The following is a 27,223-nucleotide window of genomic DNA, read 5'->3' on the forward strand; positions in this document are numbered from 1 at the left end:
CCAGGGGTCCTTGGGGAGGTGCCAGGGGTTCCCCAGCAAAATGTGTTAATATAGCGTCACAATAATTGTAACCACTTTAACCATTATATACTTTGGTTATTCAAAAATAGCAGATCTACAAGCTCAAAGCGTGGCACAAAGTAGAGAAAAAAAAACGTGCAAATACGTACAAATGTTTGAACGTTATATATTTTTAAAGCGAAAACTACCTTTGCTTCTGGGGATCCCTGGCACAAACCCTTTTTAAATTAGGGGTCCACAACCAAATACCAGTATCAATTTGGGGGTCCTTGACATGAAACAGTTTGAGAACCAGTGGTATAGGCTTAAGACAGTGTTGCTTGCTGGTGAGCGCCACCGTCATGCATTTGAAGTGGCATCAGATACTGTGCCTTTTTTTTTTTAATTGTGAAGATTCACAACTTCAGAAGAAGTTGTCCGTTTTTTCTTTTTTAATTACTGCATACATTTGATTCACAGAAAACTGCAGCATGGATTGATTAGTCGAACATTCTAGTGCAAGTCACAGATCTATTGACATACTGTACACACTACACACGCTTGCAAAAACATGCAAACTGCATCCAAGCTCTTCCCTTGCCTTCATCAACCTTCATATCCCTCCATAATTAGATCGGGCTGCTCACAGCGAAAGATATACAGCCAGGTGACTTTATTTATTTTCTTGTTTTCTTTTTTTTCTGGGCGGGGGAAGGGGGGCGGGCAGGGGGGGTATTCGGCGTTCTGAAGTGTGGCTTCAGCGGCTCCAGTCATTTATTAGCTGGATTCACCTCACCACTCCCTCACCTTATCACAAACTGCTGGGAGCAGGTTAACACCACACATCTAATTGACAGAATATTTATGCGTTTACGCCGTGAATGCTGTGTGCGGGCTGCCGGCGGGGTTGTTGACGCGTTGAAGAAGCACTGGGGAAGACAGATTTGTTTTTCATGCTACAGTGCATCCTAACTTGTGGTATTTGAATGTTTCTCCTGTTTGTTTGGGGAGTTTTTTAGGGGGGGTGGGGTTCCTTCTAAATGTTGTCTTGGACCAAATGTAACCGAGCTGAATTTCTACACTGCAAAATTGTTGTTGATCTGCCATTTGTGGCTAATGGTTCACCCAAATCATGGATTCTGGGGTTCAAGTGGTTAATCTCCATAACATCCATCATTATCATTAAAGTGCCTACACACACTGTAAAATCCTGACTGTAATATAGGACGTTTTCAGGTTATGGAAGGTTCTGGGTTAGTCTTCGTAGTTGCAGAGCCAGGATATGTTTGAAGTTGGAGCTCCACGCATATTTAGCTCATTGTTTTTGTAGTTTTTTGTAGCTGACGATTACACGATTCACATGCGAGAGAGGAGGAGACCAAGGAAAATATGGAGAGAGATAAAGATCCACTGAACTGTTCTGTTCAATGGATGACTGCTACTTGCCCCTCAAAAGGAATGACCGATCGCTTACATTACCCGCTATGGAATGTTACCCTCATTTCAGAATGCCTAGTAATACTTAATATTAATGCAAATGCAGTGTAGTAAGTAGTGCATTTCTCTACACTGACAGTAATATTGTAATGTAACTTTAAAATGACGAAATAGTGTGTGTGTGTGTGTGTGTGTGTGTGTGTGTGTGTGTGTGTGTGTGTGTGTGTGTGTGTGTGTGTGTGTGCGTGCGTGCGTGTGCGTGCGTGTGCGTGTGCGTGCGTGTGTGTGTGAAGGTCCTGCTGTTGTGAGAACATGCATCCAAAGAGGATGTCTTTGCGTGTCTTTTTCCCCCCTATAATGCAGGAAAAGGTTTTGCTGAACACGCACACTCTTCTTTTAGCACTGTACTGCTCCTGCTACTATGCTGTGTAGTGACAAAGTTATGCACGCATCCATTCCTGTCAGCCACACAAATACAGTCATCCATGCCTTGCTGAAGGGTACCTCCACAGCAGCTATTGGACAGACGTTGGGAGAGTCGAGCTAAAGACAGCGTTGTCTCGAGCTCACTGAGGCTCACTGAGGCTCACTGGGGCGGTAGTGGCTCAGGGGTAGAGTGGCCGGATGGGAACCGTGAGGTTCCCGGTTCGATCCTGGGCTCCCCCAGAGTTGTTGTCGAAGTGTCCTTGAGCAAGACGCTGAACCCCTAATGGCTCCCGATGTGCAGATTGGTGACTTGCATGGTTTCCTCTGCCATCAGTGTAGGAATATGTGTGTGAATGGGTGAATGTAATGCACAATCTATGTAAAGCGCTTTGGATGAAAAGCGCTATATAAATGCACCATTTACCATTTCTCTAACACAGTGGTTCTCAAACTATGGGTTGGGACCCCCAGATTATTTTATCTACACATTTCTAAAGTGACAATTTAAGGACTTTTTAATACCTCTAAAATGAAAAATTAACCTTGGCTAAATTGTCAAATATTAGAGGCAAAAATTGTGAAAATAGCAGATCAGACAGCTTTGCTAAACAGCAAAGGTATCCTTAAGAAAGCGCAGCAGCGATTGTACTTTCTGAGGCGCCTCAGGAGATTTGGCCTGAGCACCAAGGCTCTTGTAAATTTCTATCGCTGTACCATAGAAAGTGTTTTGACAGGATGCATCACAGTGTGGTTTGGTAACGTGACTGTTCAAGACAGTAAACAGTTACAGAGAATTGTGAAGAGAGCTGCCAAAATCATTGGCACAGAATTACCACAGCTACACACAATCTATAACACACGCTGTAAGAAAAAGACAGAGAACATCTTAAAGGACAGCAGTCATCCCGCCCATTCCCTGTTCTATCTCCTCCCATCCAAAAAACGTTACCAGAGCATCTCATCGCACACCACCCGTCTCAGTAATAGTTTTTATGCTCAAGCAATCAGGTTGCTTAACGAAGAGATGAATGCGAGACGTAGGTAGTCATGTGCACTGTACGCAGTTTTTAAACTGTACACTGTTACACTGTATGGTTTTTGTTGTTTTTGGGTTGTCTTGGGTGACTTGTTGTTGTCTTGTTGTTGTGGGTTGATGTTTTTGTGTGTAATAAGGCTGAGAGTGCTCCTGGCACAAGCATTTCATTGTATGTCTGTACCTGTATGGATATGCATGTGACTAATAAACCTGAACCTGAAACCTGAACCTGATCTACATGCTCACAACGCCTCGCGAACCGTGTACAAAATGTAATGCTTCAACTCTTAGTGCTCGTAGGGTGTAGGGTTCCCATGCAGTTAAAATATGATTATTTTGGGGGTTGTGGCCTGAAAAGCCAGTGACACTCAGTGTGGGGTCTCTGGGGACCCCCAGGGGTACTTGAGGTGGGTTGAGGGAGTCCTCATTAAAATGAGGTTTAACAGTTGAAACCCATAAAGCCCCATTTTATTTTTCGTCTATTTTCCAAAAATGTTGACACACCATCTTCTCTCATGGGGTTCCCTGGTGGCACAACAGCTTTTCAAATGGGGATCTGTGGCCAAACACGTGTCGAAATGGGGGTCCTTGACGTGAAAATGTTTTGAGAGCCACAGCTCTAACCTTGTCGTACAAGGTGCACACACATATCCAAATGTGCCCATATGCGTGCTCACACACACGCACAGAAATAAGCACACGCGCACGCACACACTCATCTGCCATCCTTGGCAGCTTGATGTTTGCTTTAAAACCCTTGTTGCCAACAGATGGTTTCCCAGCTAGGGAACAGTCGCGGTGTCATTAGCCAGTAGCGGGTGACAGGGTGTGTATCCGGATCCGCGTCCACAGCCCTGTGTGTGACTGGCGCTGGGATGGGTTGGGGTGGGGGGATGGGGGGGGCGGTGAAGTGAATCCCCCGGATGCGGAGGGTAGTTAATCGAATTTCTCACCGTCCTCCACTCGAGCGCGTCCCCGCCGCAGAGAGAGAGATTACGCCCCGCGCCCTCTCGCCGGCGCCGCCTGCCAAAAAAATCTCTGTTTATCAGCTCGCCCAGGCAATTTCAGATGCACCCTAAAGAGGCCGGGCCACGGCGCAGCATGCCCCGCCGCCTTATCCACCCAGTTGTCTTACCGTAATCTTGTCTGGAGGTGTGTGCATCCCCGGGACGCTCAGATCCACATTTTCCACGCCTGTGTGTGCAGAGCAGGCCTAGTGGCCGTGTCTGGAACAGAAACAAACAAACAGAAAAACACAAAAAAAAGGGGTGTTTGGGGGTGTTTGTCGTAATAGCGGGATAGGAAGAAAGAACGGGAGAAGAAAACAGAGGAGAGGAGAGGAAAACATGAAAAAGAACCGGGATAAAATGGCTAGGGAAAGCACAAGCTTTGTCGTTGATAAGGCCCACACACACACACACACACACAGACACATGCGCACGCACACCGTATCTGCTCAGCCGCACATTCTCTCGCTAACAAAACCACAGCAATAATTGGGTGAGCCAATCTCTCTCTCTCTCTCTCTCTCTCTCTCTCTCTCTCTCTCTCTCTCTCTCTCTCTCTCTCAAACACATGAACATGAACTTGAGAGGAGACGAAGGGAAAAAAAACGCCTCTGCAGTAGTTGCAAGGCATCATGGTACAACAGGTCAGGGTTCACGAATCCAGGTGTGTGTGTGTGCGTGCGTGCATACGTGCGTGGCTGCGTGCGCGCGCGTGTGTGTGCGTGCGTGCGTTGTGTTTGCGTGGGTAAAGGAAGCCACTGGGCTAGAAACGATGAATCAGTGGAATGTGTTGTGGTTAATGATGGGTGTGCGTGCATCTCCGCTAGTAGGAGAGGCATATTGAATGCGTCCTGACCCCAGAGGTTAACTCTTTGGCGAGAAGGAGAGGAGCAGAAGAATGCCCGGAGGAGCCTATCGATTCGCAATCACTCATCTCTCCGTTGGCCTTCCTTATCTCTCGCTCAGACGCCCGGCTCAAAGCACGCATTTGATTTCTCTCCCCGCATCACGTCTCTCTCGCTCGCTCTCTAGCAGGGGCGTCACAAGGGGGGGAAAAGTGGTACTGAGTTACTAGGGCCCAAGGTTGGAGGGGCCTTAATTATTTTATACTGATACAGATATACAAGCTCACAGCGCGGCACCGAGTGCTGCGTTACGAGCTTGTAGATCTGCTATTTTTTAAAAGTCGTGAAAACATTTGTGCAAATCTTTGAATTTATGTATTTTTTTAAGCGAACATTTGTAACTCAAATTTTGCTTCTGGGGGGTCCCTGGAACTAAATATTTTGAGATGGGAAACATCCTTAGAAGGATTTGACACAAACTTTCACGATTGTAAAAAAATAGCAGTCCTACAAGCTCGTAGCGTGGCACTTGGTGCCGCGCTATGAGCTTGTATGTCTGCTATTTTTCAATAGTTAAAGCACAAAATAATGCGTAATAATGCATTCCCAGTCAATAAATCCTTGTACTCATGGCCCAGAGTTTGGTGCGACACCCCTGCTCTCGCTCTTTCTCTAATACACTCTCTCTCTCTCTCTTACTCATTTCCCCCTCCGATTCCTCCCCCTCCGATTCCAATGTTCTCTTCATTCCTGTAATCTCCGCCGCAGTTCGCGAAAACAATTTCTGCGTGGGCCCGGCCGTCCCCGAGACGATTTGACAGCTCTGTTGAATTCGGTAACGCTAAAAGGGGAGGGGAAGTGTTGTTCTTTATTCTTTAGGTTGACAATGCAACATAACGTCCGCCCTCTTTCCCCTTGTCCTAATGCCGCCTTTTGTTCCGGTGAAAAGGAGTAAAGCTAGCCGGCTTAATAATTTCATATTCCATCCCAGACGCATTTTTGAAAGAGTGATAATTGCCGGGCAGAAGGCGGTTCGGCGTGACGCAATAGGTGCTAATCCATTTGCTATGCTAAGATGACGCAATGGAGAGGTAATGTGTGTGTGTGTGTGTGTGTGTGTGTGTGTGTGTGTGTGTGTGTGTGTGTGTGTGTGTGTGTGTGTGTGTGTGTGTGTGCGCGTGCGCGCGTGTGCGTGCGTGTGTGTGTGTGGTGGGGGGACTTTTACTCTTCTTTTGACTTAACTCAATGCTGCTTTAATGTGATTGATCTGGTCACTTTTTGCTAAATGTTTCCTGTATCTGTCACTCTTTTCACTTTCCCTTGCTTTTCCTCGTTTAGCTTGCTCTCCTTGTCTCTCTGTCACTCCCCTCTTTTGTCTCTGTCTCTCAGCACCCTCCGGATGCCCCTAACCAAGCAGCCATCATTACTTCACTTATGTCATTAAAGCTAACAGTGTGTTGTGATGCTGGGCTGAATCTGCCTCATTACCACACACACACACACAAACAAATGCATGCGCATGTGTGCGCACACACACAAAGTCACTGCTCTGCCACTGAGCTATCGAGCCACGGTATTGGAGTAAGAAGTATGGGGTGCTTCAAGTGCCCTTTTAAAGTCATCTGACAATGGCACAACGATTACGTTGGAAATGAGAAGGTTAGACCTTTAAGTTCCAATTAATCCACCCGTGCACTCTCCCAGCGTAAGGCTAAACCAACGTGTGTGCTCCCTAAGGACTGGCGATAATGTTCGACAAATTTAAGAAGCCACTCGACCACACGAAATAGACAACAACCTCCGCTCCTTCTGGGGCCTGTTCAGTGGTCTGACAGCTCGGGACTGTGCTCAGCTCTCACCACTGTCACTTTCTCAAGCTCCGCTCGGTGTGCCTCTGTACACGTGGACCTTTTTTGTGCTTAAATGGCTTTCCGAAGAGCCCTGTAAAACAAGGACACCCTTCCACGATTGGAGAGGACGTCAGGCCCAACCATCCACACACACACACACAGTGCATGAACAAAAGGGGCCATCGTTATGCTATAGGCCACATGAGCATTAGGGTACAGCTCCGACAACGTTTCAGTGCACTAAATGCATTGACATTTTGCGTGGCTCCAACCGGCACAATGGGAGAGAGGCCCACAGGACGTTGGATGTATCTTGTGAATATTTAAATGTCACATGAGACTAGCGTGAGTTATTAAGAGAAAAGGCCCATTTCAAAGAGGGAGAGAGAGAGAAAGAAGCGAGCGAGCGAGCGAGGGAGATACAGATGCCTTTTGTATAGTCTCTGGTTCTGCGACATCTGTTATGGATTGTTTCATACGCAATGACCTTCAAGCCTACTTAGAAAGAAAGGCAAGGAGATAAAGACGAGTGCATCTCATTTCACAATTTATTTCGCCTTTCCTCCTCGTGAATGCCATAGGCAGGTTTTTCTTTTTTCTTTCTTTTTTTTTAGTTACACGAAAGGCTGATGGCCACAAATCACCCCGTCATCCTACATCGACCAGGTGGAACGTCTCTAAAGATCACCCATAATGCTGTGCTCTGAATGATTATGAGAGGCGTAATAGTGAATCGTAAGCGGCATTCTGTAACTTCAAACTGAGTTTTTTTGTTTTTAAGATTCTTTTTTTGGGGGGGCTTTTATGCCTTTATTGATAGGGCAGTAGAATGACAGGAAATGGGGAGAGAGTTGGAGAGTGACACACGGCAAAGGTCGTGGGGAGCGGGAATTGAACCGGCGACACCGCCAGGCATCCATGCCTATGTGGCAATGCCTAAGTGGTATGCGCCTGGACCAGTAGGCCAGCGGGCGCCCCTCAAACTAAGATTTGTAATAAAATAAAATATGTTTCTTTTATTCATTTATGTTATGATGATACAATTAGATTTTTACCCCCTTGCACTGCTACAGTCTGGTCACCAGAGAAGAAGCCATGGTTGACACTGTACGTTTCAGCAAAATATTAGTGTACATCCCATTAGCCCTTAGATTAACAAAGGAGTCCTTACAGGTCTAACTCTGACCATAATTTGCACACATTAGTAATCCATTTATATACTCACAGAGTTATAGGGGTCCTTGGAATTAAAAGGTTTGAGAACCACTGATATGTTGCCTGATGGCTCTACCAGCACAAAGGATTAGTCTGTGTCTGCAAGGTGCTCCTCATCCCCGCTAGCTTGTGGTAGAGAGGTTGGGAGAGGTTCATCGATGACGATTTGAACGTCTTTGTAACTGAATGTAACAATTGACCCAGTCCATTTTTACATCGACAGAGTGACTGTGTTTCTAGACCAGGGGTTCTCAAACCTTTTTAGGCCGTGACCCCCAAAATAAACATATTTGAACTGGGGACCCCCACCCTGACAAACACTTGGAATTGTAGGTATTACATTTAATGTGACTCGGTTCCACAGATAAGCAGGCGTTGTGACTTGTGAGCATGTATATCGGCTATTTTCACAATGTTCGCCTCTTGCTTACTTAATATTTGACAATATTTGGCCTGTTTGTCTTGAAAGTCCTTAAATTGTCACTTTATAAATGTGCAGATACCCTGTATGTTGGTTTGTTTACCATTGAGTGAGACATTTTTTTAATATCATCATCTGGGAACCCCACTTGGGGTCCCGACCCCAAGTTTGAGAACCACTTTTCTAGACCAATGTCATGTGAGTTGTTTTGACATCCCAGTGCGTTGAGAGCCACCATTCTAGACTTTTTTCTTTTTTCGTTGTTTTTACCAAGCGACAAACTCTTCATGCACACCATCTGCACCTCAGAAATGCACAGGAGTCACCTCTCCTCTCCTCTCCTCTCCTCTCCTCTCCTCTCCTCTCCTCTCCTCTCCTCTCCGTCCATATAGCGCCGAATGCCAAGCAAACGATAAATGCAGCTCAATAAAACAATGGCGCTGCTGCTGCTTCACGCGGCGCTGTACGGTACAGTATAGCAGCATTGAACGCCTCTGCGCCAGATGGTTCTCTAGCTACTTGGACCATGAACAGGTCCCCGCTGCCGTGACCTTGGCTGCGGAGAAGAACACAATCACATATTGCTATCACAGCGGTGTAGGCAGAAAAGAAAAAAGAAAAAAACACTTTGTCATGTATTGCTGTGGCAGCCTCCATTGGGGCAGGACAATGGAGAGTGCATTAACAGCCGCTGTCTGCTGTCCCAGTGGAGGTGTCAACTTCATGGCACTGTGTTTAGCCCAGCAGCACGACCTTGTCTTGGAGCACACCGCCTATTAATTAGCTAGCCGCGGGGCCGCGCGCGTGTGTGTGTGTGTGTGTGTGTGTGTGTGTGTGTGTGTGTGTGTGTGTGTGTGTGTGTGTGTGTGTGTGTGTGTGTGTGTGTGTGTGTGTGTGTGTGTGTGTGTGTGTGTGTGTGTTGGGTGTGTGTGTGTGTGTGTGTGTGTGTGTGTGTGTGTGTGTGCGCGTGCGTGTGCAGGTGGCGTGATGGCTGGCCGGGGGGGGGGGGCAGCAGCCTTCCTGTCTATAGATAATCAATGCGACTGGATGGGGGACTGGAGACGAGGAAGGTGGGTGGGGAACGAGAGGAAGGTGAGAGGAGGAGGAAGAGGTTGGCGGTGGCACGAGGCGCTCCGGAGCCAGGTTTCTGTGTGTGTGTGTGTGTGTGTGTGTGTGTGTGTGTGTGTGTGTGTGTGTGTGTGTGTGTGTGTGTGTGTGTGTGTGTGTGTGTGTGTGTGTGTGTGTGTGTGTGGGTGCATGCATCATGCATCTGAGAGGCGTGTTCTCTGACGACACTAAAGAGCCGCTTGAGTGATGTGCCATTATCTCGTTGGTCTCTCTCTCTCTCTCTCTCTCTCTCTCTCTCCCTCCCTCCTCCCTCCATTGTGTGCCATCTCTCCTGTGTTTCTGCTTCGTGGGCGCCGATGATGATGTGCATTGTCAGGCTTCACAGTTCATAACTCTGTCTATCTCTTCCCTCTTCTTCTGGTCTTTCCTTCTCTCTGTCTCCACCCTCTCTCTGCCCTTGGCTAAGAGTCTACAATACAATGTACCTGTTCTCATGCTGGGCTGGGGACTGACTCTCCTCCGCTTTGCTTTGGTCTTCTATAGTAAGCGTCCTGTCGAGCCCCCCACTGGGTCCAGACATTTACAGTAGTGAGTCCTGGCCCCCAATGTGGACTCCCTTTCTCCAGTGGTGGAAACAGTACTTGTGTGTTTTACTTAAAGGAGTAGTTCACCACTTTTCAACCTGTCTTCATATAATAGGTCCTCACTAATGTTCATGATAAAACATCACAATTTTTTTCTACTGAGTCCAAGTCTCCTTATGAGAGCTGTGGGAAGTTCAGAATCCATCGTCTTGTGACATCATCATTTTCCCAAAAAAAAAATGTAATCAATATTTTTGAAAAAAATATTTAGATTTTTAATATCGCAAGAACAATGGCTTCCACTTTAAAATTGCAACTTTTCAGGAATAGAAAGCCTGCAGTTTCTATAAGCTGGATTGGTAATCGATGATGTCACAAGACTATGGGTTTTTGACCAGCCCACAGCCCGCCTCTGAGAAAAAGAAGAAAAAAAAAAGAAAAGCTATTTTTGAGTGAGGACCAATTATATGAACATAGGTTGAAAAGTGGTGGAGTGCCCATTTAAGTAAAAGTATCAATACATGTAGAAATACTCTGTCACAAGCAGGCCTAGAATTTCATCGTTTTAGGGGCACGGCCATTTGGCCTTTGGTGGTGTCAATTATTTTAGGGCACAAAGGCCAAATGCTAGGGCAGGAAGGCCATCAAATAAAACAAAGTTTAGTCCATTGAAATAATTAATTGAATTTAAGGGTGAAGGATGATTTTGAAATGTAGACTATCTGAAGTGAAAAGAATCTCAGCCCTGCACAAATCAAATAGTAAGTAAAGCTGAGAGGGAAGGCGTAGATAGAGCAATTTATAACCCATTTTCCAAAATTGCTTTAAAAGTCAAGTGTAATTATTGTTATTATTTCCATCTCTGAACTTTTGTCTACTTCCTTACCTTCTTCACTTCTACTTTTTCCAAATGATGGCTTTGAACTTTACAAAGCACAAAAGATAATTAGAGACAGTGAGAAGAATTGTCACATTGACATCATCAGTATTCATTGTCTTAAAAAACCTGGACTCTTTATTAGACTGTTAATGTCAGTGTTAATAGAGCTGCTAGACGTCATTTACACATCCTACTTGGTTCCTGTTTTTTCCCCCCATTCTGAATTCCCATAGACTTTTTTTCATATTGCATCATATAAGAACACAAACAAATGATCTCAGCAGTTTGACTCATATGGATATGAAGAAACAACTGATGGTGACAAAACGCTAATGTTACTGTCGCCGAATTAGTTACATTTTTGCCAGAGATAGACTGTATCAAATATTAGTGACTGACTACAGAGCCACCTCCCCGACAATATCGTGGAGACAGTTTGTATATTTTTGGACCACAATGCTTATATGAGACGATTTTAAGATGACTCAATGTTATTCTCCATAGAGAAATTACTTCTGGGAACCAGGGGATGCAAGTGACGCCATGACTTTGTTACTCTATGTCGAAGGGCATTTGAGAAACCAAACTGTTAAGTTAAAATCACATTATGGAGCTCATTCCAATGAGAATACCCCTTATCCCTAAACCTTTTTGACATTTTTAACTTTTTTTTTTAATATTTCAAATAGCTGATCTACAAGCTCACAACGTTTCGATGTACATCGGCTTTTTGATGTATTTTAAAATGTTTTTCAAAATAGTAAAAAGAAAAGAGGCAAAGAAGTTTATAGCGATAAGGGGTAAGACATGGATAAAGATATAGCTGAGAATCTCAACAAAAGACACCGTTGTCTACATGACAAGAAAGAGACACTGGTGTCTACACATTGACAAGAAAGAGACAGAGGAGAAAGTGGTACAGTCAGCTGGGGCATTAAGGCCACTGTGGCCTCAGGTCATGCCATTGTTTTGAGAGGCACAAGGCCAAACTGAGGGGCAACGGCGGCCATGGCCTTCATTCATTCAGTAAGTATAAGTCCGGAATTGAAAATGTATTCAAGTACGCAAGTATTGGCATAAAAATATACTTTAAGTACCAAAAGTGCTCATTATGCAGAATGTCCGTTTTCAAATGTATAGAAATGCATTGTGAGCTCGTAGGTCGTCTATTTTCGAATGACTGAAATGTACATAGTTATTTTGTGTGTATATAGGTTTGAAGTGGTTAATGTATGTTTTGTAATAATAATCAAAATCCACAAAGTAACTAGTAACTAAAGTTCTCAAATAAATGTAGTGAAGTAAGTACAACATTTGGACTGAGATGTAGCGGAGTAGAAGTAAAAGTATTGGAAATAGGAAGGAACTACTCAAGTAAATGTAGTTAGTTTCTTTCCACCACTGCCTTCCCCTCCTCCTCCCTGTCTCTGCCTCCTCCTTTTCAGCATCTGCCTTCATCAGGGTTGGACCTTTAACTAAAAACCAGCGAGCATACTGTAATTACTCCTGTTTAAACGTCCTTACACCGGCCGCCTGTCTGTTTGTGATTGATTCGAATATTTCACTGATTACTTTTAAGGCGTTTCAATGGCCTGCCGTCTAATTGCATTTGTGAGTTAGATTAACCCCTTATGAGATGAGCCCGTGTGCTGCCTGGTCCTCGGCAGGAACCCGCTGGTTGTTCCTGAGTGGAGGCTGAAGACAGAGGGTTTATCGGCCAAGCGAATTTCGTAGCATGTAAATACAAAAATCTACCTCACGTTATGTCAATCACGTTTTCACACTGACATTGCCGCCGTTTCGTATTTATTTTTGGACCAGGGTTGATTTATTTTTATTTTTTTCGATTTTCACAACTGTCGCCACTGGGTCCCTTGCACTCTCTCTCTCTCTCTCCTCTCTCTCTCTCTCTGGCCTGAAAAACGTTTTTTTGCGGATTTCGGGTTTTCAAAACGTAAAAACACAGCCGTGTGCAACCAGCCTGAGTGTGCCTTTGCTGTCAGGGCCCCTCCATCCTGGAATGACCTGCCTGAGGAGCTCACCCTTGATAAATAGCTACGCATCTTATTTTAGCTAACTTCTTAAAACATACTTTTATCAGAAGGTCTTTGATTCCCTTAATATTTGTCATTATTTCATTATTATTATGTTGTAGTTGTTGTTCAGTCAGATGCTAGGTTTGATGTGTTGCTTGTTGCTTTATTTGTTTTCTTGGCACTTCATTACTTGATCATTTGCGCGTGTTCGTACAATTTACTGAGTCGCTCTGCAATTAGGGATGGACGTTTGTGGATTATTATTTGTGGTACAATCTGAGTTCACGCTTGTTGTTATATTTACATTTGCATATAACTACAAATGAGCACACAGCAACTGTATAGGGGCAAGCTTGCCCATTGTTGATGGAGTTATCGCACAGGCATTGCTCAGCTCAGTTTTTCTGTACCCAACAGAGGCAGGGTTATTGTGTGGGTGAAATGCATTCCCTTCCCCTCTCTGCCTCTGTCTGTCTGTCTGTCTGTCTGTCTGTGTGCCCAGTATTGATTTTGACAGGGAGTTTGGATTTAGTTTTAGTCATAGCCTTATGTAATTTAGTTTTAGTCATACTTTAGTCATCTGAAATGTTTTAGTTTTGGTCTAGTTTTAGTCGACTAAACATCATGAGATTTTTGACGACTAAATAAGTCTGTATTTTGGCGGGCCTTGATGGCATCTTAATGGCTGATTTTACTCTTGGTTGCATGCTGAAAATAGCTGATCTACAAGCTCACAACGCATCGCGGAGCTTGTAGATTTGCTATTTTCAGAACGCAACACCCGAGTTTAACCAAACATAAAATGTCTTGTCTTTTAGTTCTACTGGATCCCTTCTCCACTAGTCCGTGCCTGACATTTTAGTCTAGTTTTTATTTGTCCACGAAATTGTCAATATATTTAGTCATAGTTTTAGTCATCTTAGCTCACCCGTTGCCCCCTCCTCTCCTCCTTAGGGATGGGACGATAAGCGATATTATCGTATATTGTAATAAAAAACACTCACGATAATCGTATCGTGGAGATTTAATTTATCGTGATATCGTCCTCTGTCATGCACTGGGATCAATTCACCTTTTGTTTGCGTAGCTGCATATCCGGTACCACTTAAACCCTCTATTTGTAAAACGTACTTATAATATACGTACTTGATACAGTCTTTTTTTTAAACTCTCTACCAAATCTCTTTGCCAAAAAATAGCCAATCTACAAGCGTTGCGACGCATTGTGAGCCTGTAGATCTGCTATTTTTTGGCAAAGAGAAAAGAATCGTGATGTGAAAATGTCATATTGTCCCATCCCTACTCCTCCTCTCTCCCGCCCCGTCACCCCCTCCTCTCCTCCTCTCTCGCCCCCATCACCCCCTCCTCTCACCCTCTCTCGCCCCGTCGCCCCCTCCTCTCACCCTCTCTCGCCCCCGTCGCCCCCTCCTCTCCTCCTGGACGCAGAGCCACGCTGGCGCTGCCAGGGTCACCAGGGGCACCGGCAGGCCACAGGAGAACCATTACCTGCCTGCCAGGCTGCTTTAGCAGGACAGCTGCTCCTGTAAACCATCTCGCCCACAGGCCTGCCAACGGCCACAGGGAGGGGGCCGCACATGGCCTGAACGCTGGCTATAAGTGCCATGTGTTACAGAGAGAGAGAGAGAGAGAGAGAGAGAGAGAGTGTGTGTGTGTGTGTGTGTGTGTGTGTGGATGTCCTTCACCAGTAAGAGCAATTGGAGGGAGATGTAACGAATGCTAATGCAAGTGAATCACCATTGTAGTGAGTGACATGGGCTGGCCATCACACACACAGTGTGCATGTGCGTCTCATGTGTGCCTGCATTTTGTCACTGGCAGAAACCTTGTATCTCCAAGTTTCACATGTGTACGTTTTTGCGTAAAGCAAAGCCCTGCTTCATCATACAAGACTGTCGCACAAAACTAGTGAAAATGGCAGATCTACAAGCACTTGTAGATCGGCTGTTTTCACTATTTTAAATCATTTTTAAAATGATGAATACAAAACGAACGGTTTTGGACATACAGGGTTTCCACCCGACAACGACGGTTTGTTTGCGTGTCTTTTTGAGAAAAGGGTTACGTTGTGCATTTACACGTGAAAACTTTATCTCTCTCTCACACACGTTCATACTGTACACAACGTGTGTGCCTGCGTATTATTTAAATGTGTTTGTGTGCGTGTGTGTGTGCGCGCGTGCGCCCACAACCCAACACTGCAGCAAACAAACGCTGCTGAAATCGAGTGAAGGGAGAGAAAGAGAGTGGGGCGAGGGAGCCAAGGTTAACTACAGCAACCCGCTGACGGGTTGTGCATTTTAATGAAGGCTTGAGCAAACACTCGCCAATTCCCTTAAATGGCCTCCCTGATGGATGACAGGAACCAATGTTGTCTATTTTTCTTCTCAAGAGGAACTTTTGTACGAGTGGCGCTTGTGTTTGGACACAAAGGACCAGAGAAGCCAAAGAGTCCCTACTCCTGAAAGCTTTATTGACTCCTGGCAGTAGACTAGTGGTTCACAGAGAGAACCCAGCTGACTTCATTTACATGCCTGCTGGATGCATTTAGAATGTACAGGTAACCAACCATAATCGCCAAACTACACTCAGACCAAAAGGAAAAGAATACTGACAAATATCATATTGCTATGTCTTCTATGTTATTCTATTACATTCTACACCGTTCTATTCTAGATCTAAAAGCATACATATCATACATATCTACAATCTTGTATGTCCAAAACCGTTTCATTTTCATTATTATTGTGAGCTCGTAGATCGTCTATTTCTTTTTTCTATCAGTAAAGGTATTGATAGTACTGCACATACTGTAGAGAGACAGGGAACAGGGAGTGAGAGATGCTGAGTGACACGCAGCAAAGGTCGTCAGGATCGGGATTCGAACCCACAACGCGCCGTCCAGCCGCATTAGAGCATATACGTGGTATGCGCTGCAACCGCTAGGCCAGATCGTCAATTTCCCCAACCCAAAAGAGAGATTAGACATTTGCCCGGGACCCAAACTAGTGAAAATAGCAGATCTACAAGCACACAACGTGTTGCTTTGCACCACATTCTGAGCTTGTAGATCAGCTATTTTCACAACTTCTTAAACATTTGTTTTCTAATGAATTGAATTTCTTTGTTATGTCTTAGTTTGTCTTTAATTCGTGAAGATTTATATTTTTTTCTTTTTGGTAAAAAATGTAGGAAACAAATCATTAAGGGATATTTACTTGCAACCCATATACATTGGTCCGCGACCCAAATATGGGTCCCAACCCAGTGTTTGGGAACCAGTGCTGTATACTGCATCCATGTCTACTGTCTACTGAACACAATACACCTCCTATACTACAGTATACACCAGGGGTTTTAGAAGTGGGTGACGGGGCACCCTTGGGTGCCGTGACGGCAGTCCAGGGGTGCCGCAAGATCATTTGACAATATTTGGAATTTATGTGGACACCTGAAAAAATAATTAGTATCATTTTAAACTTGAAGTACAAAGTTATTTTCAGTCAGTTCTAACCAAAATGGCAATTATCTCAACGCTTTCCTCGCAACATAATCACTAAAATATCGCCACTGTCGGCAAAATTGCCTGGTTTCTCATTATGTCCTTCTATGGAGGAATATAACATGCATGTTGCATTCTGCATTCCATAAACTATATTTAGCAATTGTGTCAACAATTAATCAATGATGATTGCTTGTTGAGGTTGACAACTATCGATTATGGAAATTCCTTAACGTGTCCATCTCTAATTCTATTCCATTCCCTTTGAACCCATAAGGATTATGACAGCTGTTGTTTCTATGTGTGCGCACACGCGTGTGTGTGTGAGACAGAGAGAGAGAGACACACACACACGCACGCACGCACACAGCGGTGGTGTGGCTGCGAGAGGCTAAGAGAGAGAGAGAAAGAGAGAGAGAGTCACCTCCCTTTTTCCTCTCCTGTCATGAGAGCACTTCTCTCTAATGGGCAGAGAGCGATCAGTTGTGTCAGAATTCATTAAACCGGCCAGCCACTGAGTGGGAGCTGTGGAGCATTGTACGTGACAGGAGAGATGTCTCTGACCAGAGAGAGAGAGGAGCAGTGGCGTCAGTTCAGAAAAGGCTAAGGTATGGCAACATGACTGGTGTCTTGCACGCGCGCCTGCAAGAACAGTCATGTTGCCATACCTTAGCAACAGGTATGATACATTTATTTTAAGAAGTACATTTTATTTTTCCCCCCGTATCTACGGTTTCTTGGGCTGGATATGGCAGCCTGGAACGGTTGTTCAAGTGCAGCTAAACTTGGCATGTTAGTAAACGTGCCACAATTAACAATAATGCATTGCACCTGCGCAGCTGACCTGCAGAACCTGGGAATATACCATTTTGTCAAGATGGGGAGAATACAATTATAATACCTTGTTAAAGTGACCATTTTGTAAAATTTTGCATTTGTAGTTATTTTACTGTAATTCAACAACATAATAACCAGCACAGATAGACAAAGAGACATTCATGGATTTATATTTAAAAGTAACTTTTGTTTTCCCCCCTGGTATGGCAGCTGCATACCCCTGCCATACCCAATTGACGCCCCTGGAGAGGAGGGGGGAGGGGGGCATGGAGAGTGAGATATAAAAAGAGAGAGTGAGAGGGGGGGAACCTCAGTCACCTCGTAGCTGCCCACTCCACTGGGCTGCTAGGAAACGCTGTGAACCTGGACTTGGTTTGTCAAAAACAATGTTCTGGTAGCGTGTGTCTGTGAGTGTGTGTGTGTGTGTGTGTGTGTGTGTGTGTGTGTGTGTGTGTGTGTGTGTGTGTGCGTGTGCGCGTGCGTGCGTGCTAACGTGCGTGCGTGCGTGCTGGTCAGCTGTGAGGTGAATCAGATCCACCCTGACAGTGTGCAGGGAGAATGCTTGCTATTAGAGGAGAGAGAATAGAGTTCTAGAGAACAGGGTGGCTGACATTTCCCCTGAGATCTCACAGTCTTTCTCTGTGAGGCTCCTCTCAATTACGTCACACTCCCATGACGGGGTATGGCACAGCATTTCTTTGCATAGGAAAAGGTGCAGTTTCATGACAGTACAGTTCACTGGTACAAGGTCAACTAAAAGGATACACCCAAGAAAGCACAAGGCTTATTATAATTTTTTACTCATAACATTGAATGACAGACAGATAGAATACAATGCAAAATAAATGGTATTTACAATAAAAAGGTCTGGAGGGATGTAAGGATTGGCTTTGTTTTCTTTTACCAGTTTCGAGTAGCAGCCGCATGTAAGTGGCTTTTCAGGGCCGTTTTAAAGGAAGGTATAGAGATTTACATTCCTTTAAGGCCTTCGGTATAGCGTTCCACATTTCTGCGGCATGAGAACACCATGATAGATAGATAGATAGATACCTTTATTATCCCAAGGGGGAAATTCAGTTACCCAGAAGGTACAGCAGTTAAAGGTTACAGGACAGTTAGAAAAAAAGAAAAGGACTGTTGTGTACAGCCGAGTGACAAAAACAAACAAGAAAGAAGAATCAACAATACAGGAGAATCAGCCATACATTGCAATTAGGTTAAAATATATATATATATATACATAAAGTGTCGAGACAGAACACAACAACAAAAAAGTAGTACTAACGTTTCAAGTAAAGGATTGCAATTTTAAGGGACTTTTCTAAGCATATTGCAAACTCAAAGAACTTACAATGGTCCAGTCATTCAAACATTAGAAACTACTTCTCAACGTAGTGCCAAAAAATATATAGCCTACACATATATACAGTATGCAAAAGTGTTTGCACCAAGACAATAATAATAATAATGCTTAGCCTAAATAAAAGAAAAAGTGCAGAGCCAAAAAAGTGTCCAAAAGTCTGTGCAAACAAAAGAAGTGACCAATGTCAAGTCACAACAAAGAAAAAGGAAAAAAAAAAAAAACGCAGATAGATGGCGATGCTCCTCTCCGCAATACAGGAGGGAGGGCGGGGGGGGAGTCATTTGGATGGCCCGGGATGGAAGATTGGAACAATATCGTGGAGTTGTGTGCGCGTTGCAATCGTCCTTCCGAGCCTCGGTAGTACAGCGTCTCCTCCGCCGTCTTGGCCCACGTATGTTACGGACCTCCACAGCGACACATCCTCCGGTCCACGCCACGAGCCTCCGCGGCGAGGGCTCCGCTCCTCCGGTGCGCAGCGTGCGCCTCTGGCCAGAGTTACGGGCTTTCACGACGACAGCGTGTAGGCCTCCTCTTCTGCGCGAACATCGTGCGTATGCAGTTTACTCCGGATCTGACTCCCGCCGCCATGCTCGCCTGCATCCAGAACAAGGTCCACGTACACCTCCATGCCTACGGCACCAACAGACTGGTGTCTCCATAAAAAAAACACCAAAGCAACGAGCCAGTCCCGTTGCCCCAGGGCCACACGCTTAAGACAGGCTAAACTGATAGAGGTAGGCCACTGTTTCCTCTGCTTTGTTCCTCGCAGGGCACAGAAGGCCCTTCCCCCACTTTTTCTGCCAGCCGATCAGAAAAAACATGAAAAAAAGACTAAACTACTATATACACGAATAAAACAAAGTTCCTCAGAACATGCCCAGCTTGGCCAATGTAATGAGTCACCACAAGAAAAAAAGAAGACAGGAAAAAAAGCAAGAAAAAGAGAAAGTAGGAAATTAACTGCAGAGCTGTTCTGAGTTGCGACCTGCAGCCCTCAAGGAGCGCGTAATCAACATCCATCCACCTGGAAAAGACTCCATTATAATCCCTGTCCCCAAAAAGGCATGCTGCAAGGAAAATAATGACTACCGCCCAGTCGCTCTGACTTCAGTAATTATGAAGTGTTTTGAGAAAATCATTATCAGTTTGTTGAAGGCAGCGGTGGGTTCATTAGATACGTTTCAGTTCGCATACAGGAGTAACAGGGGTATAGAGGATGCCGTTTTGGCCTTGGATTATTTTCTTTTGAAACACTTAGACAAAGACAAAAAGAACAAAGCTTATGGACGCCTTCTTCTTGTAGATTTCAGCTCAGCGTTTAATACAATACAGCCACATCTCTTAATTAAGAGGTTAAAGGACCTTAATGTCCATCCCCTTATTATCAGGTGGTATTATTCCTTTTTAACTGAACGCACTCAAAGGGTCAGTGTGAATGGTATTTTGTCAGAGCCCAGAACCTTAAGTACTGGAGCACCTCAGGGCTGCGTTAGCTCACCTGTCCTTTTTACTTTGTACACAAATGAGTGTAGAAGTGAGAACCCCAATAATTACATTATTAAATTCTCAGATGATACTGCCATCTTAGCACTACTGGATAAGGATAAGGATCTAGCTGAGTATTTTCTAGAGGTACAGAGGTTTGTCAGTTGGTGTGATGACAACTACCTTGTTCTCAACGTTATGAAGACACAGGAGATGGTGTTCGATCCTATGAGCGTTGGTGACCACAGGCCTGTGGTCATTCATGACTCAGCCATCTCACAGGTTTCTTCATATAAATACTTGGGCATTTCCATTGACAATTCACTAACATGGAATACACATGTGGACAGTCTCTGTAGTAAACTACAGCAAAGACTACACTTCCTCCGCCGTCTGAGGGTTCACGGTGTTGACCAAAAGTTTATGTTAGTGTTCTATCGGGCAGTCTTGGAGAGCCTGGTTAGATTTGGCATTACAGTTTGGTTCGGTAATCTCTCAGTGCAACTGAGGTCCAAATTGTTGAGATTGGTTCAGACTGCAGGGAAGATTATAGGAGTAAGACAACTCCCCTCTCTGCAGTCTATTTACGAGCAGGCGGCACTAAGGCAGGCTCAGAAAATAATTGGTGATGCTACTCATGTGTTACATGGGAAGTTTGTACTTCTACCTTCGGGAAGAAGGTACAGTGAACCTGTATGGAAGTACATTAGGTTTAAAAAATCATTTGTACCTGTGTCCATTGGATTGTTGAACGACGCTCTGAAACAGCACTGACTGAGAGTATTAATTAATCACTGTGCACAATGTAATGTATGTATTTATACTGTTTTGTTACTGATGTTTTGTGTGTGGCTGTAGCAGGGGTGAAAGCCCAAGACAAATTTCCCTTGTGGACAAATAAAGTATACCTTGACCTTGACCTTGAAGTGAGATCCTTTATGTATTACAGTAGATTTTATTCCTATGATGAAGTTGTTCTTTGTCCAGAACCCTATCAGAGTTTCTTGTGAAGCACTAATCCTAAGCCACAGATTTCTGCATCCTAAATACATTTATTGTCTCCACCAGCCGAAGGCTGAGGGAGAGTATGTTTTCCCCTCCGTCCGTCCGTCCGTCCGTCCGTCCGTGCGTCCGTCCGTGCGTCCGTGGCGTCCTCGCAGTTTGTGAGCAGCTAATCTCAGTCGCCGTTGGCCGATCGCTGCCAAACTGAGCACACACACTCCCTGGATGCCAATCTAGAACCTCTGCCCCACATTTTTCAAATCAGCCTCATGGTGGCGCTATAACAGGCCGATTTGTGTGGCCTGGTTGTTACCAGCTAATCTCCGGCGCCGTTGGCCCGATCGCTGCCAAACTGAGCACACACACTCCCTGGATGCTAATTCAGAACCTCTGCCCCACATTTTTTTAAATCAGCCTCATGGTGGCGCTATAACAGGCCGATTTGTGTGGCCTGGTGGAGACCTGTGCTCGGAAGAGCACTGCTTCTAGTTTCAAATGAAATGAAAATGTTCTCTCATGATGTTTGAGGTTAAATAGTGGTGTGTAGAGAGAAAGATGGGTGTGTGGAAAGTGTATTTGGTGTGTTTGCGTGCGTGCGTGCATGCATGTGTGTGCACGCCGCAAATCCCGACTTTTGTAATATTGTGCCGAGATATATTTTAGTAATTTTAGTAATGGTGGTGATAATCCTTCCGACCAAAAAACAGCAGGGTAACAGGTGGTATTTTTATAACGCTGTGTGCTTTGAAATGAATCATCTTCACACAACAGGCATGGATCCAGAGTTCTTTTGCCAACACAAAACACCCACAAATGTGTGTACAGTACATATCATAACTAGAAGCAGTGCTCTTCCGAGCACAGGTCTCCACCAGGCCACACAAATCGGCCTGTTATAGCGCCACCATGAGGCTGATTAAAAAATGTGGGGCAGAGGTTCTGAATTAGCATCCAGGGAGTGTGTGTGCTCAGTTTGGCAGCGATCGGGCCAACGGCGCCGGAGATTAGCTGGTAACAACCAGGCCACACAAATCGGCCCTGTTATAGCGCCACCATGAGGCTGATTTGAAAAATGTGGGGGCAGAGGTTCTAGATTGGCATCCAGGGAGTGTGTGTGCTCAGTTTTGGCAGCGATCGGGCCAACGGTGACTGAGATTAGCTGCTCACAAACTGCGAGGACGCACGGACGCACGGACGCACGGACGCACGCACGGACGCACGGACGGACGGACGGAGGGGAAAACATACTCTCCCTCAGCCTTCGGCTGGTGGAGACAATTAGGGATGGAGCTCGTTATTTTTTTTATTGATAATGAGCACCTTATCGATCCTCCATATTGAGCCGAGCTGTTATCGAGCCCACTATTGAGCGTTTTCTAATATTTTGTGGAAAGATAATAGACAACAAATTCTTATTTGACGTCTTTTTTTTCCCAGTCGTTGCGACTGTGAGTTTGTGGCTGACCACCATCTATGAAGATGACAATTGACAAAAGTAACAAAATCATTAAATATCATTACAACAATCATTCATTAGTGTGCAATAAGTGTTAAATGGCTTTATATTATTATTTCTTGATCGCCTTGATTGTTTCCATAATCTTCAGTCCTCTCCTCTCCTCTCCTCTCCTCTCCTCTCCTCTCCTCTCCTCTCCTCTCCTCTCCTCTCCCCTCCCCTCCCCTCCCCTCCTGTGTGGTTGCTATGCAGTCGGGCTGTCCGTTAAGAGTGACCCAGGAAACTGTTGCTAGGAGAATGTAGTCATTTTATTATTGGAACTTGATATGTTCTCTCTCTCTCTCTCTCTCTCTCTCTCTCTCTCTCTCTCTCTCTCTCTCTCTCTCTCTCTCTCTCTCTCTCTCTCATTCCCCCTCTCTCTCTCTCTCTCTGATTCCATTTTCTCTCATTCTCCCTCTTTCCTCCCTCTTGTTTTACAGTCCTCTGTAGCATGTCCACACTTTCCGTGTGTGCTCATGTTTTAAAAGCTCTTAAATCCCCCTCTGAAAAGCTATTTGTAAGGACCCACTTCCAATCTAAAGTCTCTAGTTGTTTCTCCCTTTGTGTTTTCTGTTTCTCTTTCAATCTTGCGCTGCCTTGTTTTCACAGTTGTACTTCACTGACTGAGTTGGCCTATGATGAAATGTCAACGTGTACCCCTAGTGGGTCCCCCTTGGTGAAGTTGGTTCCTATATAAATTTGCCTAGGTGGGGCCCAGCTAGGGCCCAGGTAGAACCCACTTGGGTTCCACACAGGCTAGCCCTAGTGGGACCCATGTGGATCCTGCAAACATTGCCCACTTGGGGCCCATACAGTTAGGTATTTTGGAATCCGTAGGAGATGCTTGTAGAAGGAGCGCTTGTTTTCGGTGATGACGACACATGTAACTCGATCTGAGAGTGTACAAACGTGTAGATTAATTTAGCCAAAACCCCTGTAACATTATTTGTTACATTTGTAACATTGTGCCTCTGTGTCACATCCACAATTTTAGATTATGTTTTAGTAATCATGGTGATGATCTCTCTGACAAAAAGAAAAAACGGCAGAGGAACAGGTGGTATTTTGTGTGCTTTTAAATGAATCATTCCCCAAGCCGACATTCGTCGCGGCTCTGTGGGCTGCATGCGGGCGCTGCACTGCAACCTTAATGGATGGAAGCCTTAAACAGAGGCTTCTAAATGACCACACACGTACGCATGGAGATGTGATGCGGGGGTTAACCCCTGCTTGGGGGCGGGGGTGGAAAAAGTACTCAATTTCTTTACTTGAGTAAAAGTATCAATACTGCAATGTAGAAGTACTCCGTTACAAGTAAAAGTCTGTAATTCAGGGGGCTTGGGAGAGAGAGGGGAGGGGAGGGGAGGGGGGGGGGGTGCTCGGCTTGCTAGGCGTGACGGACGGAAAGCAATTTGGGGAAGGCCGTCCGTCAATGACATGATTGAGGGATGCGTTCTTAGAGGGCTGACGGAGAGGGGGAGGAGGGGAGGGAGGGGGGAGGTTGGGGTAGTTTACTGAAGGCAGAGAGTGAAAAGACAAAGTGATGAAATGCCAGAGAGAGAGAGAGAGAGAGAGAGAGAGAGAGAGAGAGAGAGAGAGAGAGAGAGAGAGAGAGAGAGAGAGGACCACTGAAAGAAAGAAAGAAAGAAAGAGAGAGGAATGAGAAGAAGATGGGTTTGGCATGGATTGAGAGGTTAAGGGCGGGGGTTGGGGGGGGAGGGGGGGATCCATGCATAATTACATTTTCTGTTCTTGAGCGCTATCGGGAATCAATAATGTAATTCATAGGAAAGCCATAGAAAGCTGCCTCCCATCCGCATCCACCAACATGATCCACAGGAATTAAAAAACTAAACAAAGAGAGAGAGAGGGACGGATGGACGAGAGAGAGAGAGAGAGAGAGAAAGAGAGAGAGAGGGGGGGGGGGGGGGGGGGTTGGCAAGGGTGAGGGACGTAGAGTGTCATTGAAATAAAGAGTCACCCCATTGTTCTTCCTTGTGCCTTTAAACCCCCACCCAACACCACGCACGCACGCACGCACGCACGCACGCACGCACGCACGCACGCACGCACGCACGCACACACACACACGCATGCACGCACACACTGCCTTCTTAAAGGGAGCGAAGACTTTACAATTCCATTAGGGCATGATTGACATTTTCTGGTGGCCGCTGTGTGTCCTTGTGGAGTCTCCATCAGCCGCCCCCCCCCCCCCCCCCCCCCCCCGCCCCCCCCCCCCCCCCCCCCCCCAACACACACACACACACACACACACACACACACACACACACACACACACACACACACACACACACACACACACACACACACACACATACACACACCTGCAAACTGGCCCACCAGACATCACCAGTCTACATCCCCATGGTCACAGGTGGCTGTTTTTCTGAAGGCTTGGTTGCAATAGGAAATGGCAGCTGACCCCTCCAGGTGCTGCCAAAATCTATTATTTGTGGTGAGGTGGTGAGGTAAAGGTGTGTGTGTGTGTGTGTGTGTGTGTGTGTGTGTGTGTGTGTGTGTGTGTGTGTGTGTGTGTGTGTGTGTGTGTGTGTGTGTGTGTGTGTGTGTTTTGGCAGTCTTTCCACAGAATAACAGTCAGTAACAGCTTGCATGTCTGGAGACGGCCTCCACTGATTTACAGAAAGGACACACGCACAGACACACGCACGCACTCGCACACGCACACACACACACTCACACACACACACACACACACACACACACACACACACACACACACACACACACACACACAAAAACAAAAACAAACGCGAACTCACACCAGCACCATAAACAGCCATCTAATCAAGGGCCCCCCAGTGGGTCTGTTGCGTGCATTGAGCATCCGGCATGTACTGTAGTTCAGAGCTTCTTCACTGTTCTCCCTCCTGTACAACGTGGCAAGATCAACCCTAGACCTGTCGTTCGAGGAGTGATTTCGAGGCGAGTTACTGTAAAAGGTTCACTTCACGCCCCTCACGGCTTGGGACTCTGGGAGCCAAAAGCCCAAAAGCCGTGAGGGGCGTCAACCTTTGCTTGAGTGGACCATATTGTGACATCCGTGAGCCTTCAGTGAGCACTTTGTTTTTTAAAATCTGAACTACACTGTCTCTGTAATACTGTAATAATCTGCAATGTTTTTTACTCCTCTACAATTATTTGAAAACTTTAGTCACTCGTTACTTATAAATTATAATATTATAAAACATACATAAACAACTTTAGCCCTATTTTATTCATAGGCTATTTGAAAATAGCCTATCTACAAGCTCTTGTAGATCGCTTGTAGAGCTTGTAGACACTAGTGATGCGCGGGTCAGGTTTTTTTCATAACCCGCACCGCCCACAGCCCGCACGGAACGTAACCCGCCCGCCCGCGCCACAGTACAATATATAAAATCAACGAATCCGCCCGCCCCGCAACCCGCATTTAAAAAAAAGATGGTATATCATCTCCACAATAGCTCATCTTTATATACGGCTCTTCTAAGTACTCAAAGTCGCTTTACAGAAAGGTTTACAGTAGCACAATATTGTCATGGGCTAAATAAACAAACGTGTTGTTCAAATTGGGGTTTAGCCTAAAAGACATTCATTCAAAGACGTTCATTCTCTCTGGGGCATCGTCGGGGTAAGAATGGCGTTTCAGGTTTTATGTCAATCATATTTATACAGCGCCTCGCACTTTAAACAGACAGCAAAAGACGGACAATATTAAATCCTGTTGGTTATTGATTAATCACCGGATTGGAGAGATGGGAGCAACTCGAGTCTCGAGGTGAGCGTAGTTGGTTTATTCAGTCAAAAAATCCGTCTCACTAGCGAAAGTTGTGTTTCAAATCGTATCCGTTGACTGGCTGGTTATATAACTTAACCGACACAAAGTATTTATAAACGGACTTGTGTGGATGACAGAGACATACAAGTGAAATCCTGATCAGCGACACGCGCTGAATTGTTTGTGCATCTTCTCTGCTGTGCTCACGTTGTGTCAAATGTTGGCAAAATGTGGTTTGCGGCCCCAACAGGAGCGGAATTGGGACGGTCCTCGCACCAAGGAGCGGAGGAGAAACCTTGCTCCTCTCTGGCGCATTTTAAAACTCGCTCGCTCCTGCTCGTATTCAAACGTTGTATTCTTATTCTTATAGGCCTACTCTTATTGATTATTCTTATTTATTTTTTGCACATGAGAGTGGTGATAACACGCCCGCCCGGCGGGTGGGGGCACCGGGTCGGCCCGCGCATCACTAGTAGACACATTTTGAATTCCGGACTTTTACAGAGTATTTCTACATTGCAGTAATGATACTTTTACTTAAGTAAAAAGAAAAGTACTTTTTCCACCACTGACGTCCCCCGCTTTGTCTCTCTTCTGTCTCTGTCCCCACACAGCGCTGAGTGGAGGCCAAGCTGCGTCCCCGGACCCAACGCAGGGCCGCGGCGGGGCCACGGCAGGGACAAGACTCCGGAGAGCTGCTGCCGAAGAGACCTACTGGGCATACTCAGGTGTGTTTGTGTGTGTGTGTTTGTTTGTATGCATGAGTATGTCTATGAGTCAATTTGTTTGAGTTTGTGGTCATTTTCTGATGCTTGTATTTCAAAAAGACCTAAATGGTGTTTAGCGTATGCAGTCTGAATGTGAATTGTGTGCCTGTGAAGCTGATCCCATCCCTCTCTATACTCTCTCTATTT

At 45.4% G+C, this 27,223-nt stretch overlaps 1 protein-coding gene across 1 annotated transcript in view; it reads left to right on the forward strand.

Annotated features, from left to right (window-relative positions):
* LOC308287144 (receptor-type tyrosine-protein phosphatase gamma-like) overlaps window positions 1-27,223 on the forward strand; it is a gene marked incomplete at its 5' end in the record, with an annotated part of 474,731 nt that overhangs the window by 90,336 nt on the left and 357,172 nt on the right. Inside the window, 1 exon segment of the mRNA XM_080728264.1 lies at window positions 26,924-27,037. Within this exon segment, the coding sequence (XP_080584390.1) occupies window positions 26,924-27,037 (114 nt within the window).

The sequence above is a fragment of the Nannobrachium achirus genome, assembly GCF_963921795.1.
Source record: "Nannobrachium achirus genome assembly, chromosome: 6".
Classification (NCBI taxonomy): Eukaryota; Metazoa; Chordata; class Actinopteri; order Myctophiformes; family Myctophidae; genus Nannobrachium; species Nannobrachium achirus.